Source organism: Mobula birostris, chromosome 5, assembly GCF_030028105.1.
Source record: "Mobula birostris isolate sMobBir1 chromosome 5, sMobBir1.hap1, whole genome shotgun sequence".
NCBI classification, from domain to species: domain Eukaryota; kingdom Metazoa; phylum Chordata; class Chondrichthyes; order Myliobatiformes; family Myliobatidae; genus Mobula; species Mobula birostris.
The window spans coordinates 33,061,744-33,081,331 of NC_092374.1; the positions used below are offsets into that span (position 1 = coordinate 33,061,744).

Consider the following 19,588-nt stretch of genomic DNA (forward strand, 5'->3'; position numbering starts at 1 on the left):
ACACACCATAGCAAATTCCTAATGGCAAATGAAGTTGACTGATGATTAGTTGCAGATGCCCGAACCCACACTCCCGTCATCAGATTGTTGTTTTGTGGGATCTTGCTGTGTGCTATTGTAGCATCTGTGTTCGCTCGCGTCAGACTAGTGATTACACTCCAAGAATATTTCACTGGCTGTACTGTGATCTCGGACTTCCGGAAACTGTATTTGTGATGCCACACGATCCAAATTCTCTCTTTACATGGTAAATACAGAAGAGATTTACGCAATTGTGCAGGACCCCTTTAAGAACGATTGTTGCAAATGGGCTTTTTTGTTTGAAAATAACTTATTTAGAAGCAACTCACCTTCTCCAATATGGAAAATTAACACTACCATAGTTTGTGCCTTCAAACTGGCATTGCCTATTTAAAACGAACGACCCAAGAACTAAAGAATAATAAATAGAAGGTCGCATGTGATTATTCAGTGGGAGGGGAGAGAGTTGGAAGACCTGCATTGCGTAGCAGGTTGAGCGCTGGTAAGAGCAGGCAGGTTGCCTGCGGTAGCGGCTGCCGGTTCGCCAGAATCAGCGAGTGGTTCCGGCTCAAGTGGAGCGGAGGCATGGCGTCGCCCATGGAGCTGATGTGCTGGGGAGGAGACTGGGGACTGCCCTCTGTACACACCGACTCGCTCATCATCTTGGTAAACAAAAACCCCACTCGCTTTTGTTTCGGGCGTTAACCGTGCAAGTTGTTCCAAAGGCGCTTGGGAGTTGCGTGTTTAATCGCTTCTCGCGTCGGCAGCGGATGCTCACTGACGAAGAGGAAATAAAATATATAACATTAGTCAAGCAGTAAAATAAGAAAGCGAGGCGTTAAACGAGTTCCTGCTTACGTGTGTGCGCGTCGTGGAGGTGTGTGACCTGCCATTCAAGGTCATGCCGCCCCTGGCAGAAAGGGGTGTCTGGGGTCTCCAAGGGTTTGTATTCTATATTGAGTTCATGAGAGCTAAATACGTGTTTTATTTTCTCAGAGAAGACGAGTTATGGAAATAAATTGTATCTTTGTAAAATTCTGTCGTCCTGACTCTTTGCAAGTCAGGCATAAACTTTCTGACTATAGAGGGTAAAATGTGTGGGCTAAGGGGGCACACGAGCTATTAAACGCCCGTAGATAATAGACCATATAATGAAACCAATACAAATCACTACCTTTCCTAAAAACAAGTTTATGTGTTATTAGGCTTTAGTATGTGTTCATTGTTTAATCTGCACTACAGAATATGAAAGTGCATATCAGAGAATAGTGCAGATCTGGCATTGTTTAATGCACAGGGAGATAATTAACTGCGGTGTTACAAGGTAATAACAAGATGAGGAATGTGTTAGAAATTTAACTTTGGGAGCAATTGAAAGTAATGTATTGCCAATATAACATGCATTATGAAGATGAGAAGTGATCCAGGAGTGAATGAAATAAAAACTTGACGCATCTCCTTAGAATGGAGGAGCTGTTAGCAAAGAGATGGATGGAGAATACAATTCTGTGGTTGCTGGGTAGAACTTGCTCACTCTAATTTAGAGATCTGCCAAACTCTGAATATGTTGTGAAGGAATCTGGTGATGTAGAGGTCCAAACACAGAATTAAAACAAATATATCCCAATTTAAGTCCACTATGATGTTTATGCTATCACTGAACAGATTTAGGAAGTTCTGTCTTGTAGGAAGGTGAATGAGAATAAATCTCTCAGAAGTGTACATAAATCTTTCCTCTCTTCCCCTCACCTCTTGCTCTGACTTCTCATCTTTTCCCCCTAGTCCTGATAAAGAGTCTCAGCCTAAAATATCAACTGTTTACTCTTTTCCATAGATGCTGCCTGGCCTGCTGAGTTCCTCCAGCATTTTGTGTGTGTTGCTTGGATTTCCAGCATCTGCAGATTTTCTTGTGTTTACACAAATAGTTTAGCAGTTTTAGGTGAACTTTTCCTGTTTCAAGTTAGTTAGTATCATAAGCTACCCTGATTTTATTTTTCTTAATCTTTTGTTTGCATTCCTTTAAAATATATTCTGTGCTTTTCTACAAATTGATTCTACCTAAAATGTTACAGCAGAATAAGGTCTCAATTTATTGAAGAAGGCACAAATACTTCTCTGCGTTATTTAGTGGCTGCAGTAATGGATGGACAGGTTCCTAGGCAGTTACAAAGTAGAAGGAATGTCACAAGTTTCACACTCCCAATTGTATCATTGACAAAACACTTAACTGGATTACTGCTTTAAACAAGCTTCAAGGGATATTGTCCTTTTGTACCTGATGGATTTCTGGAGAGTCAGGAGACCACAGACACTGGAATCAGGTGCAAAAAAAAATCTACTTGGGGAACTCAGCAGGTCGGGCAGCATCTGTGGGGGTGAAATGGACAGCTGACATATCCTTCATCTGGAGTGTTTTTTTCCCTCCACTTTTTTCTTAATGCAGGAAAATAGGCTTTCCCTTGAGGTCTGTGATCTATAATGACTTGAGAAATGTTAAAACTTATGATGTGAAATAAAGATGGTCATTACAAGAGCCGAGAGGTAATGTTGCAGCTATATAGGACCCTGGTCAGACCTCACTTGGAGTATTGTGCTCAGTCTGGTCACCTCACTACAGGAAGGATGTGCAAACCATAGAAAGGGTGCAGAGGAGATTTACAAGGATGTTGCCTGGATTGGGGAGCATGCCTTATGAGTGTAGGTTGAGTGAACTTGGCCTTTTCTCTTTGGAGCGACGGAGGATGAGAGGTGACCTGATAGAGGTGTATAAGATGATGAGAGGTGTTGATCATGTGTATTGTCAGAGGCTTTTTCCCAAGGCTGAAATAGCTAACACGAGAGGGCACAGTTTTAAGGTGCTTGGAAGTAGCTACAGAGGAGATGTCAGGGGGAAATTTTTGACGCAGAGAGTGGTGAGTACGTGGAATGGGCTGGTGGTGGAGATGGATACAATAGGGTCTTTTAAGAGACTCCTGGATAGGTACATGGAGCTTAGAAAAATAGAGGGCTGCGGGTAACCCTAGGTAGTTTCTAAAGTAAGTACATGCTTGGCACAGCATTTCAGGCTGAGGGGCCTGTATTGTGCTGTAGGTTTTCTATGTTTTTCTTTGTCCAGACTTGTACAGCATCTTGCTTGCCCCAGAACTTCCTCATGCTGACCATGTTGGCCACCATTCGGGCAGTTTCTCAACTTCAATTCAGTTAATTTGGCCACCAGCCACCCTTAAACTGGCCACTCCATTATCACTGAAACAGCCCACAGCGCTACATTCCTGTGAGATAGATAATTTGTGTTCCTACATTTCCAGCCTCTTGCAAATTCCTGATGGCCTCTGTGCAGCTTTCCTTCAGCAGACTGATTCCTGAGGTCAGGAATTCCTTCCCTGCCTTGCTTCTGTTCTTTCCTTGAAGCCCTCCTCTTTGTCCATGTGTTTGGTCACCTGCCTTAATATCTCGGTAAAATCAACTTTAACCTGTTAAGTGAAATATCCTGGAAGAGTTTACTGTGTTAAAGGTGCTGCCAAAATGAAAATTAGTTGCATAATACAATTGTGAACTGGGCTGTTTATATGCAGCACTGGAGGTTCATTTACATTAGATTAGATTAGATTACCTTTACAGAGAAGAAACTGCCATAATCTGGCAGGTTTACTCTGACCACAAAGGGAGTTTCAATGCTGAAATCAGATTAAGACCAGGACAGAAATAGCTTTATGCTGTGTTTAACACATTACAGGCAATAAATGCTTGAAAGTGACAGGGAATTCATAAAAAAACACTAGAATTAATCCTACTCACTTGTTTTAAGCATGAAAAATCTTGGTGAAGGGTCTCGGCCGGAAAAATTGACTGTTTACTCTTTTCCATAGAAGCTGCCTGGCCTGCTGAGTTCCTCCAGCATTTTGCGTGCGTTGAAATGTTCCTTGACCCCCGATTATCTGTTTTTAAAAAACTTAAATGATCATTTCCTGTGCTTAACGTACACTTCGTATCTCTTCTCACTGCAGGCTTATGCCAAATTTTCACGGGCTCCCCTGAAAGTGTACTTCATTAATAATCCATGGAAAACACCTACAGGTACCATTTTATGTATTTAAACTGCAGTAAATTTTCAGACTTTATTAAATGCAATCACACGGTTGTCATGGCGTTTACATCAATGTACAGTATAAGGGTGATCTTGCATCTAAAAAGAAAGCATGTTTTCTGATGCACAGGAACTTCAAAGTTTTGCCAGCAGTGAAAAATTATTTATGTTCAAAATAACTATAAGTTCTTATGTCAGCATGTTATAACCTGAGAGAATGGGTTTAAAATAAATTTCAATCATATTGTCTGAAGTACGGTTTCTCCCCTTCCACATCTCATCTCCCCCCCCCCACCCCACCCATCCATCCAAATATACTATAGTGATAAAATTGTAAGAGCCTTTCCAAAGTATTCATCAGTTTCATTTGGAGCTTGATATACATAGAGTATTGTGCAAATATTTTTGGTGCATATATATAGTTAGGGTGTCTAAGACTTTTACACAGTACTCTAGTAATTTTATGTTTTGCACTGTACAGCTGCAAAAAAAATAACTTTCATGTGTGCAAAAGTCTTAGGCACCCTAGCTATATACAAACGTATATGTGCCAAAGACTTTTGCACAATACAGTACATAACTTCCTAATAATCTCTCCAAAATAAATAGAAGCATTTACACACAGGTTATTAAAGATGTCATTTGTGTATAAATGAAATATTAAAATCAAACTTATTCAGCATTTTAAATTGTGTATCTATTTATTATTAATTAAATATAGATTGAATAATGACTTTTTTGTAGTGTTGGTTTGCATCCTGTACTAGGATTTTCTGTTTGTTTTTGTTTTCACATGTTTGGTTTTAAATTTAAACCAATCAGAAAATCTGGATTTCAAAAATGGGGTAATGGTAAGATAATGCATGTATAGTTCTGCTTTGACATTAATCTCCTAAAAGAAAGGTCAAGAGCTGTCTCAACCCCTGCAAGGTTTCTGGCCAGATCCCAAGGATGTCTGATAAACTGAGCTATACTGAAGACATTATCTGAACTGATTTATTTGCTTCTGTCCCCATAACCAAGGTTGTTAATTTACTGAAGAGGAAATCTATGAATAAAAGGCTGTGTATTTGTGAACGGGTAATATAATGAAGATATTTATTATTTTTATTATCATCATCAAAATTTCAAGATAAACTTGTGAGGAAGAACATTCTTTGGGATTTTATTTCCACAGGAGTGTTGAGATTTTTATTGTGTGACTGAAATACAACAATACCTACTAAATTTAGTGCCATCTAAAATTATAAAGCAGCTAGTATAAGAAAGGCAGAGATGTGGACACAAGGAGACATGTTGAGGTATGATTTCCTAACTTATCATGAATGACAATTAAACGATGACAGCTCAACATTCCTGATTACAGGTTTTAGAAACAGAGAAATATAGAAAACCTACAGCACAATACAGGCCCTTCGGCCCACAAAGCTGTGCTGAACATGTTTTTACCTTAGAAATTACCTAGGGTTACCCATAGTCTATTTTTCTAAGCTTCAGGTACCTATCCAAGAGTCTCTTAAAAGATCCTATCGTATCTGCCTCCACCTCCGTCGCTGGCAGCCCATTCCATGCACTCACCACTCTCTGTGTTTTTTAAAAAAAAAACACAAACAAACTTACCCCTGACATCTCCGCTGTTACTACTTCCAAGCACCTTAAAACTGTGCCCTCTTGTGTTAGCCATTTCAGCCCTGGGAAAAAGCCTCTGACTATCCACACGATCAATGCCTCTCATCATCCTATACACCTCTTTCAGGTCACCTCTCATCCTCTGCTGCTCCAAGGAGAAAAGGCTGAGTTCACTGAACCTATTCTCGTAAGGCATCCTCCGCAATCTGGGTTTTCTGACAGTTTGGAAAACTGCCACTTCTTATGTGGGTGAAAAGATATGATAAGCTATAAGAATGTGTAAACAAGGCCTTTTGATGGATATCCAACCACCATAATGTTAACTTGGGGGAAAAAAAAATCAGTGTAAAAGCTGTTTGCTGTGTAGCCACCAAGGTTCCTTAAGCCTTCTCTGCCATTCAAAAGGATGCTGGAAGCCCTGCCCAGTCCCTGCGTTCATTAATTCTTTTAATTTCCAAAACTCTGACCATTTCCACCTTGATGAACATTTGAGGCACAAATTTCTGGATATTCACAGTGCCCCAAGTAAAGGAATTTCTCCTCATCTTGCTCTCAGATAACTGAAAAAAAAGAGCTGAATCCATATCTTAATTTTTGACTCCATTTAAGTTTCATTGAATTTGCCTGTCATTTCTTTAAATTGCAGTGAGCGGGGCATGTTACTTTTTTGTCTATCTTTCCATTTTATAAAAAGAGTAACACACAAAATGCTGGAGGAACTCAGCTGATCAGCAACATCTTTGGAAAGGAATAAACAGTTAACCCTGCATCAGGATGGGAAAGAAGGGAGCAGAAGCCAGAATAAGGGGTGGGGGAGGGGAAGGATTATAAACTGATAGGTGAGGGGAAAGGTAGGTGGGTGGGGGAGGGGGGATGAACTGAGAAGTTGGAAGGTGATGGGTGTAAATGGTAAAGGGGTGAAGAAGAAGGGATCTATAGGAGAGGAGAGTTGACCATAGGCAGCTTGTAGTCCTTTCCTCCTCCACCTATACGGATACGAATTACGGATGGGGATACGAATTGACAATAAACTGGACTGGTCAAAGAACACTGAGGCTGTCTACAAGAAGGGTCAGAGCTGTCTCCATTTCCTGAGGAGAATGAGGTCCTTTAACATCTGCCGGACAATGCTGAGGATGTTCTACAAGTCTGTGGTGGCCAGTGTGATCATGTTGAGGGTAGCAGACACCAACAGAATCAACAAACTCATTCGTAAGGCCAGTGATGTTGTGGGGATGGAACTGGACTCTCTGACGGTGGTGTCTGAAAAGAGGATGCTGTCCAAGTTGCATGCCATCTTGGACAATGTCTCCCATCCACTACATAATGTACTGGTTGGACACAGGAGTACATTCAGCCAGAGACTCATTCCACCGAGATGCAACACAGAGCGTCATAGGAAGTCATTCCTGCCTGTGGCCATCAAACTTTACAACTCCTCCCTTGGAGGGTCAGACACCCGGAGCCAATAGGCTGGTCCAGGACTTATTTCCTGGCATAATTTACATATTGCTATTTAACTATTTATGGTTTTATTACTATTTAATTATTTATGGTGCAACTGTAATGAAAACCAATTTCCCCCAGGATCAATAAAGTATGATTATGACTACTTATTCTGGGTTCTTCTCCCTTCCTTTACGGTCTTGGCACAAAACATTGACTCATTATTCCTTCCCATAGATGCCTCCTGATCTGCTGAGTTCCTCCAGCATCTTGTGTGTGTTACTCTGAATTTCCAGCATCTGCAGAATCTCTTGTGATTATATAAGTTTTTTTTCCCCCAAAAAAGATTATATTCTGGTACAAGAGAGAAAGTGGTGCACATGAAGGAAACAGACAGCTTCAGGGCAAGAGGAGGATATGGGAATTGTCTGAAACTTAATTTTGAAATTTTAGTTGTTACATGGAAATCTTGCCCTAACAAAATGTTTTTTCAGGACCATGTAGCACCATGGTCCTGAAAAACGTCTTGTTTTTACTGTGTACTGTACCAGCAGTTATGATCGAAATTACAATTAAAAGTGACTTTACTTGATGCTTTTCTTCTGAGGTAAAAGTTAAGCCCAAGTATCCAGTCGTCCAGGTAACATTGCAGCTACATGTTATTTATAATGAGAACTGAATTATAATGCTGGTAATTACCTTCCTTTAGGGGACATTCCTGTATTGATTTCCGATAATAAGAATATTGTGCAACCTGATAACATTTTGAACTTCCTGAGGAAACAGGTATGTTTGTTGTGCCAAGTTAATTAAATACAAGTGGTTGCATGCAAAATAATTATAATGAAGGAGGGTGGATTTTGTATGAAGAATGTTTAGTGCAGATGCAGCTTTGTTCAAGGTTATTTATACTACATCTTCAAATTTTGCATGTATAGTTTCATAACTGATTTTTCTGAATACTGTACAGCCAATGATGAAGTGTAGCTCTGGTTGTTACCTGCACTTCATGGATTGCAATGTGAGAATGACCCAATAATTCATGAAACTTTATGCCTAAAACAGCAAAATGATGGCTCTTCAGGTCTTGTTGATCAGAAATGGCAAAGGATCCCAGTCCCCACTGATTTTAATGGTACTGCAGAGAAGCAACTGGAGGCACATTCCTTATTAATTGCTTTAGTTTTTAACTGTCTCTGAATGTCAAAGACCTCTGAATAAAAATTGATAAATGATGTTCACAGCTTTGCTAGCCGATAAAACTGAGTCAGATTTTGCTGAATGGGCCTTCTGTACCTTCGTCTGGTGGGTATGAGTGTGAGGAGAACACAGAAGGTGATCCTGAGGCATTGAACCCACCACCAGGAAGATTAAGTCCAATCTAGTAAGGCAAGAGGCAATCAAAGAATTTAGTAACAAAAATGGCAATCTGTGCATGGAGCCAAAGGACACAGGATGAATACTTTCCATCTGTACTCACTAAGGAGATGTGCATTGTAGCTAGGGAATTTGGGGAGTGAGAAGACAAAATTTCAGAACATCGTTAAAAAGGATGAAGTATTAAGTAGACGGAATAATGATAAATCCCCAGGACCTGATAAGCCCCACCCCCCCATAGCAGCTTGGGATGTAAGGCAGGGGATTTGGCTTCCGAACTGATTATTAAAGTGTGCTTAGCTATAGGTGATATGCCAGATAACATGAGAGCAGCAAATGTCGTTTCTGGGTTTAAGAGCAGCAGCAGGGTTAAGCCTGGTAATTACAGGCCCAAGTTTAATGCCGTGGATGGGAAGTTATTGGGGGTGGGAATGGGTAGAATGAGGTACAGGATTAATCTAAACTTGGCAAAGTAAGGAATAATCAGAGATGGGATGGTTTTGTGTGTGGGGGGGGGGAATGATCCTGTCTGGCGAGTTTCAGTGAACATTATGAAGTGATGATAAATGTGTTGATGAGGGCAGGGAAGTTGTACTGTACCGGATGGCTGTTCACAAGGTCCCACATGGGAATCTGATCAAAAAGTTAGCACCCATGGGATCCAGGACAAGATGGCAAATTGGATCCAAACTGGGTTTTATAATTGTAGGCTGAAAGGTGATAGTCGAGTTATTTTGTACTTGTGATCAGTGTTTGGACTTGCATGAATGATTTGAAAAGAATGTAGTGGGTTTGATTCATAAATTTGCAGATGATATTAAAATTAGAGTGCAGTGAATAGGAATGGAGATGGTTATGGGCTACAAGATGATATTGATCAGTTGGTAAGATGAGTAGATGAGTGGTTGATTAGGTACACCTTGTTAATGCAAATATCTAATCAGCCGATCATGTGGCAGCAACTCGTACATAAAAGCACGCAGACGTGGTCAAATGTTCAATTGTTGTTCAGACCAAACATCAGAATGGGGAAGAAATGGGATCTAAGCGACTTTGACCATGGAATGACTGTTGGTGCCAGACAGGGTGGTTTGAGTATCTCAGAAACTACTGATCTCCTGTGATTTTCACGCACAATAGTCTGTAGAATTTACAGAGAATGGTGCAAAAAAAAAACATTAAAACATCCAGTGAGTGGTGGTTCTGTGGGCATAAATGCCCTTTAATGAGAGGGGTCAGAGGAGAATGGCCAGACTGGTTCAAGCTGACAGGAAGGAGACAGTAACTCAGATAACCATGCATTACAATAGTGATGTGCACAAGAGCATCCCTGAATTCATGTGTCAAATCTTGAAGTGGATGGGCAGCAGATTATAAGTGTACAACCAGTAAAGTGGCCAGTGGATGCACAACACATTGACCCCAGAAATGGATGGGTTACAGCAGCAGAATACCATGGGCGTACATTCAGCGGTTATTTTATTAGGTACAGGAGGTACGTAGTAAAGTGGCCACTCAGTGCATTTTTATTTTTGCTGTCAACTTGCTTACCTTGTTTTAAAAGCAGAGTGCTCTCTTGACTGTAAATGACTTTGGGATGGCTGAAAGGTTTTTCTTTAAATTTTAATCTGTCGACTTCACAAGCGACCTTGTTTTGACCACAAAAGAACATTACAGTATTTTACCCTAAATGAGTGGATTAGGAGAGGCTGAACAATTGGGAGATCTTCACAAAAGGAGGCTTTTCAGTCTTGGGTTCTTTGTCATAGAGCATAGAACAGAGAACATTACAGCACAGTACAAGCCCTTTGGTCATGATGTTATGTGAATGTTTTAACCTACCTGGAGATCAATCTAACCCATCCCTCCTACATGGCCCTTCATGTTCCTATCTGAGTTCTTTTTTAATGGTTTCTTACCACCCCTGGCCATGTATCCACCACTCTGTTTTTTTTAAAAAAAAATTATCTCTGACATCACCCCCCCCCCCCCCCCATACTTTCCTCCCATCGCCTTCAAAGTATGCCCCTCATGTTAGCCATTTCCACCCTGGGAAAAAGTGTCTACGTATCAACTCAATCTGTGCCTCATCATCTTGTACAGTTCTGTGCCAATTCACCCTCATTCTTTAAAGAGAAATGTCATCTCCCATGGGAACAATCACAGTCCTGTTCTCTGCTGTCTTCCCCCCCCCCCCCCACTTCCGTGTATCCCTGCAACTTAATTCTCTCCACACACCCACGAGTTACCCTTAGATTCTTTTGTCACTTACCAAGATCATAGACATAGGAGCAGAATTAGGCCATTTGGCCCATTGAGTCTACTCTGTCATTCAAACTAGCTGATTTATTATCCACCTCAACCCCATTCTCCTGCCTTTTCTTCATAACCTTTGATGCCCTGGCTAATTAAGAACCTAGCAACCTCCACTTTAAATATACCAAATCTACCAGCATGGCTTTGATAAGGGAGGAAACCAGGGCACATAAGAGAAGTTGTGGGTGGAACATACAGACTTCACACTAAGCACATAGCAGAAGTTACAGGGACTTCATGCTGACTTAACACGTACAGCTTCAGGGACCTCGTGTGCTCTGGGCAGCCCTGGTGCCACTGTGCTGTCTTTTTCTGTGGGTGAAGACCAAATTTGAACATTAAAGGATGGGTTTGATAGTATGGATCACAGCAAATAGGTACAATGTATGTGGTCAGTGATGGCCCAGGCAAAGAATTGGTGAAAATATGGAGTTCATTATTAAATGGTTGAAACTAGTAAATATTTTAAAGGAAAGAATGTGGAAAGAGGGAGAATAGAATTGACTATTGGTGTACTATGGGAAGGAGTTAATGTGAGGAATTCATATGTGCATAGACCAGTCTGGATGAGCCATTTTCTGTGTTTCAAGTTCTATGTATTCTCTACAAATCTCTGTCAAAGAAGCACCTAACCAAGGAACATCTAGTCTGTGTCTCAACACGGATGGTGATGGCACTGAAGGTGTGCATTAAAGCTGATTTGCTGATCTCACTGAAAGGATCATTTGAGTTGGCTTCTGGCTGCGATGAGCTGTAAAACAAACAGAGTTGGAAGGGCATTGAATTAGTTCTAGGCTTAAAAACTGCAAGAATGAAAAGGCTTTTAATTTACACTATTTATTTCATTTGACAGAAATATAATGCTGACTATGAATTATCAGCTAAACAGGCAGCTGACACGTTGGCATTTATTGCACTGATTGAAGAGAAGCTACGACCAGCTTTGGTAAAAATAAATTCAAGTAGCACATTTTTTGCTGATGTTACTCAGTTAAATGGTTTACATTTGCATTTCATTTAATCTTGCAGATCTTAATTTAATGAGCCCTGTTCTGTGATCTTTATTTCATCCATCTCAAGGACTATTGAATAATCATGCTTTGGTTAGTCTTCCACGTCAAACATCATGATACACCTGTCCTTGATATCTAGTGATTTTTTTTTTCTTTCCAAAAGGAACCGGGGAAAAGTAAGTTACTTTTTCTTTCCAAGGCAGTTTGAATAATATAAATTTGCCTTTGTGGAATTTGGTTCGCTGCTAAAAATTTTGAGAGTGAAAATTTGGTCAGTGGTTAAATTTAACATCAGAGAATGTACACACCCTGAAATTCGTACTCTTTGCCGACATCCATGGAACAGGAGAAAAACCCCAAAGAATGAATGACAGAAAACATTAGAACCACAAAGCCTCCCCTTCCACACAAAAGCATCAATTCTTCTCCTCCACCTTCCCCCCCCCATATGCTTCAGCAAAAGCATCAACCCCCACCACCCACCTTGCAAGCAGAAGCAAAACCCCCAGAGACCGTCATCTAGGGTCCCACCAAAAAAAACTACTGTCCATCCCAACACCTTGACATCTCTCTGTCTCTCAGAACAAATATAAATAAGACTGGGTTACACTGTATCAAAATCCCTTCAATAGTTTAAATAATGAAATTCAGAATTTGTCAATAGACCAAGGATTAATTAAAATACCGCTAGTCAAAACTGCATAACTTTCTTTGGCCTACAGACTGACCGATGCAGGGTGGGAGAAATAAATTTCCAGTGTAATGCTGGGACATCCCAGCCAATAGCTTTGCTATTAAATCAAGATGAACCCAGGAGCAAAGTCACATTTGCTGGCATCCACTACTCAGTTAATCCCAGGCTTATAGCAGTTTGATACGAGTCAAGGATTTACTAGCATGAAAGCTACTGAATAGCAGTTATTAGCACTGTTGTGATGTCATTGTGCAGGTTTCCAACATTTGTGTCACCTGGCTGACAACTTAGATGCTATTTTAGACACCGCACTTCAATCTGAGTCATTAAAGCAGAAGTATTGAGAGAAGTGTTAAGGGGCCACTTGCATGCAGGTCTTCTATGTTAAACTTTAAATAAGAACTTGTTGACATCAATACTCAAAAAAACGAAATAGGTATTAGTAGCACTTTAAATTTTAAGTGTTAAAACTATATTCCAGTGTCAAAAGTAATACAAGATATTGGCATCCTGGGGTTTGCTGCATCAATGTCTGCCTCCGCTTCAAAATACGGAAAGACCCTCTGCCGCAAGTAATAGTTAAAAGTGTTCCAAGGGCCTATGACAGTTTCACCTTATCTACTTAAAATGGGTGACCCACTTACCTATGAACAATTTTACCCAAAACCCCTCAGATATGAGCTGACGTCTATAGAAATGAAACTCGGAGAAGTGCTAGAATCCACTGGTTATGAGGAATTAAAAGTTCTAAAAAGTTCAATGTAACATTTATTATCAGTGCATGTATTTGTCACCACATACAACCCTGAGATTCAATTTCCTGTAGGCATACTCAGCAAATCTGTAGAATTGTAGGATCAGAGTGCATGAGACAATAAATTGTGCAAATGCAAACATAAATAAATACAATAAATAACGAGAACATGAAATAACAAGATGCCCTTCAAGTGAGATTGTTGGTTGTGGGAACATCTCAATGGATGGGCAAGTGAGGGTAGTTAACCCCTTTGTTTAAGAGCCTGATGGTTGCAGATGGTAACTGTTCTTGAACCTGGTGGTGCGAGTCCTGAGGCTCTTGTACCTTCTACCTGATGGCAGCAGTGAGAAAGGAACGTGCCTGGGTGATGAGGATCTTTGATGATGGATGCTGCTTTCCTACGAGAGTGTTTCATGTAGATATGCTCAGTGGTGGGAGGGCTGTACCAGTGATGTACTGGACTGAATCCACTAACTTTTGAAGGATTTTTGTAGGACCTGTTGCATCTTATTACATTAAATAATTTTAGCAAAATGTTGCAAATTTGGTGGAATTAGATGTAAGGCACACTTTTATAGTTCACTGATTTATTGATACAGTTACTCACTTTCTAATTGACCTTTAAGAAATTATTCCCTCACACATTTAACATGATCAGATTAAGTGAGTCACTTGTTATATTAATAATTCAGCCTAATTAAATTCTGAGATATCCTAATTTGAGTTTAAAACATTCTGTTGAGAAGCAGATCGCCATGGCACCTAGGATTATTGAGGAAGCACCTTCTTACTATACAAGTTTAGAATAGCTTTTGCATGTTATTACTGATAAATGGTGCTTGACAATTTTGTGCAGCTGCACGCTTTCTGGATTGACATCGAAAATTACTGCAATCTGACCCGACCATGGTTTGCTTCAAGAATCCCCTTTCCATTGAATTTCTACATCCCAGGGCAGATGTCAAGATCTGCGATGAATCAGATAATTCTGTCCCGAGGAGAGCCACCCTTCTACAACATCAAGGAGGTGGAAACGCAGGTAAAGGACCCTACTAATTCTTGATTATTTAATAGTCAGTTTAAATTAACATATTGATATTGAGACTCCTAATTATTCAAGCTGTTATTGGAAAACAAAATACTAGAAGCACTCAGCAGTTCAGGAAGCATCTGTGCAATGAGGAACAGAGTTAATGTTCAGGTCAGAGGCAACAATGGCCAAGTCCTTTGTTTAAATGGTACAGAGTTAACTTTGCCTTCTCCTGTCTCTGCACCTGTTTTTCATGTCCATTCTGTATATTTCTGGTCACTGAGATGTAACATTTTGGGCGAATCATTTAGTGAACAAGGTAGGAAAGTTCTGGACTTTGTCAGGAAGGTGAATGGAAAGAGTTTTTATAGATCGGAATCAGATTTAATGTCGCCTGCATATGTTGTGAAATTTGTTAACTTAGCAGCAGCAGTAAAATGCAATACATGATATAAAAAATAAGTCAATTACACTAGGTGTGGGTATGCGCGTGTGTGTATATATAATCTATCGGCTCTTCAAGCCTTGGTATTTCTCACCAGTTACGGGTGGTGTGTATGTGTATTTTTTCCTCAATCTCGGGTCCTCTACCACAGGTCTGGGAGCTTGAGGGCTCAGCTCAGTATCCTTGCTGTTCCTAGTAGTGTGCTCTTCTGGACCCAGATCTCAGATGTTCCCTAGGTTTGTTGGAGTTACTGTCCCAGTCCGGGTGTCACAGCCCAAGTGCTCTTATCACCACTGGGATTACTCTGGCTTTAACCTTCCAAGTCCTTTCTATCTGCTCTTTCAAGCCCTGGTATTTCTCCAGCTTCTCATATTCTTTCTTCCTGATGTTACTGTCGTTTGGGATTGCCACATCTATTGCTTTCTTCTGTTCCTTATCCAGTATTACTATGTCTGGCTGGTTGGCCGGTACCCGTTTATCAGTCTGTATTTGGAAGTCCCACAGGATCTTCGCTCTGTCATCCTCCACCATGTTCTCAGTGTTTCGCATTTGGACCTGGGAGTGGCCACTCCGTACTCCGTGCAGATGTTCCTGTACACAATTCCTGCAACTTGGTTGTGCCGTTCGGTGTATGCTATCCCTGTCTGCATCTTGCACTCTGCTACTATGTGCCGGATGGTTTCAGCAGATTCCTTGCACAGTCTGCATCTTGGGTCTTGCCTGGTATGATAGACCACTGCTTCTATTGCTCTTGTGCTCAGCGCCTGTTCTTGTGCAGCCATGAGCAGCACCTCTGTGCTGTCCCTCAGCCCTGTCATTTCCAGCCAGAGGTAGGACTTTCTTACGTCAGCCTCCTCTGATATCTGGCGATAGCACATCCCGAGCAGTGGTTTGTCCTGCCTTGGCCTCTTGTCCTCTGGCTCTGCTTCACCCACTTCCATTTCAAAATCCCCTGCCTGCTGTCTGAGGTGTTCTCCTAGCAGGTCATCCTCGGGGCCCATCTTCCTGACATACTCATGGATGTTTCGCATTTCTTCCAGGACTGTGACCTTGATGCTTCTAAGTCCCCATCCTCCTTTATTCCAGCGGATGTACAGTCGCTTGATATTTGACTTTGGGTGGAATCCTCCATGTATTATTAGGAGTTTCCAGGTCTTGAGGTCAGTGGCTTCCAGTTCACTCCTTGGCTAGCACACTATTGCGGCTGGGTATCTGTTGACTGGTAGGGTGAATGTGTTGATGGTTCTGATCTTGTTCTTCCCATTCAGCTGGCCTTTTAGGACCTATCCCACTCTTTGGAGGTATTTGAATGTTGCAGCCTTCCCTGTGTCCTTATTATGGCTTCCATGCACCTGCAGGATACCCAGGTATTGGTAGCTGTCTTTTCATCTGGCATGTGGCCCTTGGGTAATTTCTCCAGTCTCAATGAGTTTGCCTCTTTTTACTGTAATCCAGCTGCACTTTTCCAGTTCAAATGACATCCCCATGACTCTGCTGTACACCCTTGACAGGTGGGTTAGTGAGTCAATGGCTCTTTCATTTCTGACGTACAGTTTGATGTCATCCATGTACAGGAGTGACTGATGGTCACTCCAGTCATGAACCTGTACCCATATCCACTCTTTGAGATGATCTGGCTGAAGGGGATTCAAGCCCATGCTGAACAGCAGAGGGGATAGTGCATCACCCTGGTATATTCCACATCTGATGGACACTTGTGCTATGGCTTTGAAGTAACCCCTAGCATTGCCCTCTAATTCCTGATGAAGGTCCTTAGTGTCTTGTTGATCTCGTACAGAGACAGGCGTTCCAGGATCCATGTGCAAGGCCCTGAGTCGTATGCTTTCTGGTAGTTGATCCAGGCTGTGGTTGGTTTGGTTTGCCTGGTCTTGGCGTCTCACACGACTGCTTTGTCTACCAGTAGTTGGTGCTTGGAGCCTCTGGTTCCATTACCAATCCCCCTCTGAGCAGGGCTCTGGAATTTACACACGTTCCTTCAACTTGGTGGCTATGATGCCTGATAGGAGCTTCCATGTTGTTGATAGGCAGGTCATAGGCTGATAGTTTGATGGTGAGGATGCTTCATTATGAGTACTGTCCTTCCTTGCGTTAGCCAGTCAGTTGTGGGAGCCTGCTTCAAGCAGCTGGTTCATTAGAGCTGTCAGCTGTGTATGTAAAGCTGTTAGTTTCTTCAGCCAGTAGGCTTGGATCACGTCAGGCCCTAGTGATGTTTGTTTCGTCATACTTGCTACCCTTTGCTGGACATCTGCTGCTGTGATGGTGATGGGTTCTTCTCTGGGAGATTGTAGAGGCTTGCTTGTAGGTCTTTCAGCCATTGGGCACTGGTGTTATGTGATGCTTCTTTCTCCCACATACTCTTTCAGTACTCCTCAGTTGCTGTTTCGGTTGGTTTAGGTACTGGCATGTTGTTTCTCTAGAACTGTGCAAATACTTTTCCTGGTTCTTTGGAGAAGAGTGCATTTATTCATTTGGTGTCTGTGTTCTTGGTGTAGCTCTGTAGTCTGGTAGCCACAGCTGTTAACCATTGCTTGGCAATTTCCAGGGCTTTGGCTATGGACATGCCTTGGCTACTAAGGGAGTACAGAGGTGAGTCTTTTGTCTTCCCATCTTTCTGTAGCTCAGATAGTCTGCTGACCTCCACCCTTGTGGTTTTCATCTTGGCTTCCAGTTGTCGTCCCTGGGGGTGGGGGGGGTGGTGTCATGACAGTACTCTCCACTGTATTTCATTTTGTTGCCCAGCATTTCTAGAACTGTTGCTGCTGTCAATGCAGATGTCAGGTATTGGTTTCAGTTATGTTGGAGGTTGCATTTGTAAGTACTGCTTCATTGGTTACTTCTAGCATGCTGTCTGATGGAATTTTATGACTTAGTCTGGGGAGCCGAGTTCGTCAATTGGCAGTCTCCAGTTTAGCCACGATCGGCTCTCTGATGGCAGCAGCCAGCATCGATATGCCCCGAGGTGAGGTTCAAACTTGCATTTCCTATGTACAAAGCGATGCTGTTACCTATGCTTCATCTGTGATTTGTGGGGGTGGGGTTTGAACTCGTATTTCCCGATTGGCTCAGTTCTGTAGTGGTGTTGCTGTGGTGCATCGTGATTGTATGTCTTCCAGTTCAAGATAGAGTCCTCTGACAATGTTTGATCACTGGGCAATCAGTTGTTTTTCCGTGAATGTGGGCGACGGTCTTCATTGTTACCAGAGTCCCCGCATGCGCTTGATGTATCCTCTGTTAAAGTAGCATTCCATTAATTCTATATTGCCCAGTCTCATTCGTTTATGGTTTGTCCTGGTAACCAATTTCTCACCAGATGGTCCCGGTTCCTCCACCATTGGTATGGACCTTGTTAATCCAGGCAGTGTCCGAGCCGACATGACTCTTCTTGTTCTTGTCACGCTAATCCGAGGTTTTTGTGGGCCGGATATTAAATAAATAATAGATAGCCTGAACGCTTGAAACCGCAGTGAGCGAAACAGTTCTGAATTACCTTACTGCTTATTTCTCAGCAACTATCAGATATTTTAAAAAAAACTGTTTGCTCTAAGCATGGTGTAATGTCTGGTGGCTATGTAAGTGGACACAACTGACGCGAGTTAGAGACCGTTTGGCATCGTGTCCCAAATAAGTAAAGGGAATACCAGCTATTTTCATGATTAGTTTTTGCTCTTTGAAAGTTGTCCCAAATAAGCAGCTGCCCCCATTAACCAAAGGCCCAATTAACAGGAATCCACTGTATATAAATAAGTAAATAGATAAATAATACCAAGGACATGACTTGTAGAGTCAATGAAAGTAAGACCATAGGTTATGGAATCAGTTTTGTATTGAGGTGAGTGAAGTTATTGGCTGGTTCAGGAGCCTGATGTTTGAAGGGTAATAACTTTTCTTGAAACCGATGGTGTGGGATCTAAGGCTCCTGTATCTGCTTCCCAGTGGCAGCAGTGAGAACAGAGAATGGCCTGAATGGTGGGGGTCCTTGTTGGTGGATGCTGCTTTCTTGTGGCACTGTTCTTTGTAGATGTGCTCAATGGTGGGGGGGTGCAATTCTGGTCAGCACACTACAGGCAGAATGTCGGAATCAGAATCCGGTTTATTATCACCAGCATGTGACATGAAATTTGTTAACTTAGCAACAGCAGTTCAATGCAATACATAATCTAGAAAGGAAGAATAAATAAATAAATAACAGTATATGTATATTGAATAGATTAAAATCATGCAAAAAGAGGAACAATATATATTAAAAAAGTGAGGTAGTGTTCAAGGGTTCAATCTCCATGTAGGATTCAGATGGCAGAGGGGAAGAAACTGTTCTTGAATCACTGAGTGTGTGCCTTCAGGCTTCTGTATCTCCTACCTGAGAAAAGAGCATGTCCTGAGTGCTGGGAGTCCTTAATAATGGACGCTGCCTTTCTGAGACACTGCTCTTAGAAGATATTCTGGGTACTTTGTAGGCTAGTATCCAAGGTGGAACCAACTAAATCTGCAGCTTCTCTCGGTCCTGTGCAGTAGCACCCCCCCCCCCACCCCATAGCAGACAGTGATGCAGCCTGTCAGAATGCTCACCACGGTTCATCTATAGAAGTTTGAGAGTATACTTGTTGAATATTTACCAAATTTCTTCAAACTCCTAATGAAGTATAGTCACTGTCTTGCCTTCTTTATAACTGCATCAATATGTTGGGACCAGGTTAGATCCTCAGAGATCTTGACATCCAGGAACTTGAAGCTGCTCACTTTCTCCATTTCTGA

The 19,588-nt window shown here is 41.7% G+C and overlaps 1 protein-coding gene across 3 annotated transcripts in view; it reads left to right on the forward strand.

Moving 5' to 3' along the window:
• The first annotated feature begins 296 nt into the window (after positions 1-296).
• The window catches only part of mtx3 (metaxin 3), a 37,039-nt gene continuing 17,747 nt past the window's right edge, over positions 297-19,588 (forward strand). For 2 of the 3 annotated variants that reach the window (XR_011885973.1, XM_072257821.1), the window contains exons 1-5: positions 297-687; positions 4,029-4,098; positions 7,893-7,969; positions 11,730-11,822; positions 14,197-14,379. Coding sequence is in view for 2 of the 3 variants with exons in the window: in XM_072257821.1 (XP_072113922.1) it covers positions 607-687; positions 4,029-4,098; positions 7,893-7,969; positions 11,730-11,822; positions 14,197-14,379 (504 nt within the window). In the remaining variant the exon portion in view is untranslated. The remainder of the gene's footprint in view (positions 688-4,028; positions 4,099-7,892; positions 7,970-11,729; positions 11,823-14,196; positions 14,380-19,588) is intronic. The other variant, XM_072257822.1, reaches the window with a different exon arrangement.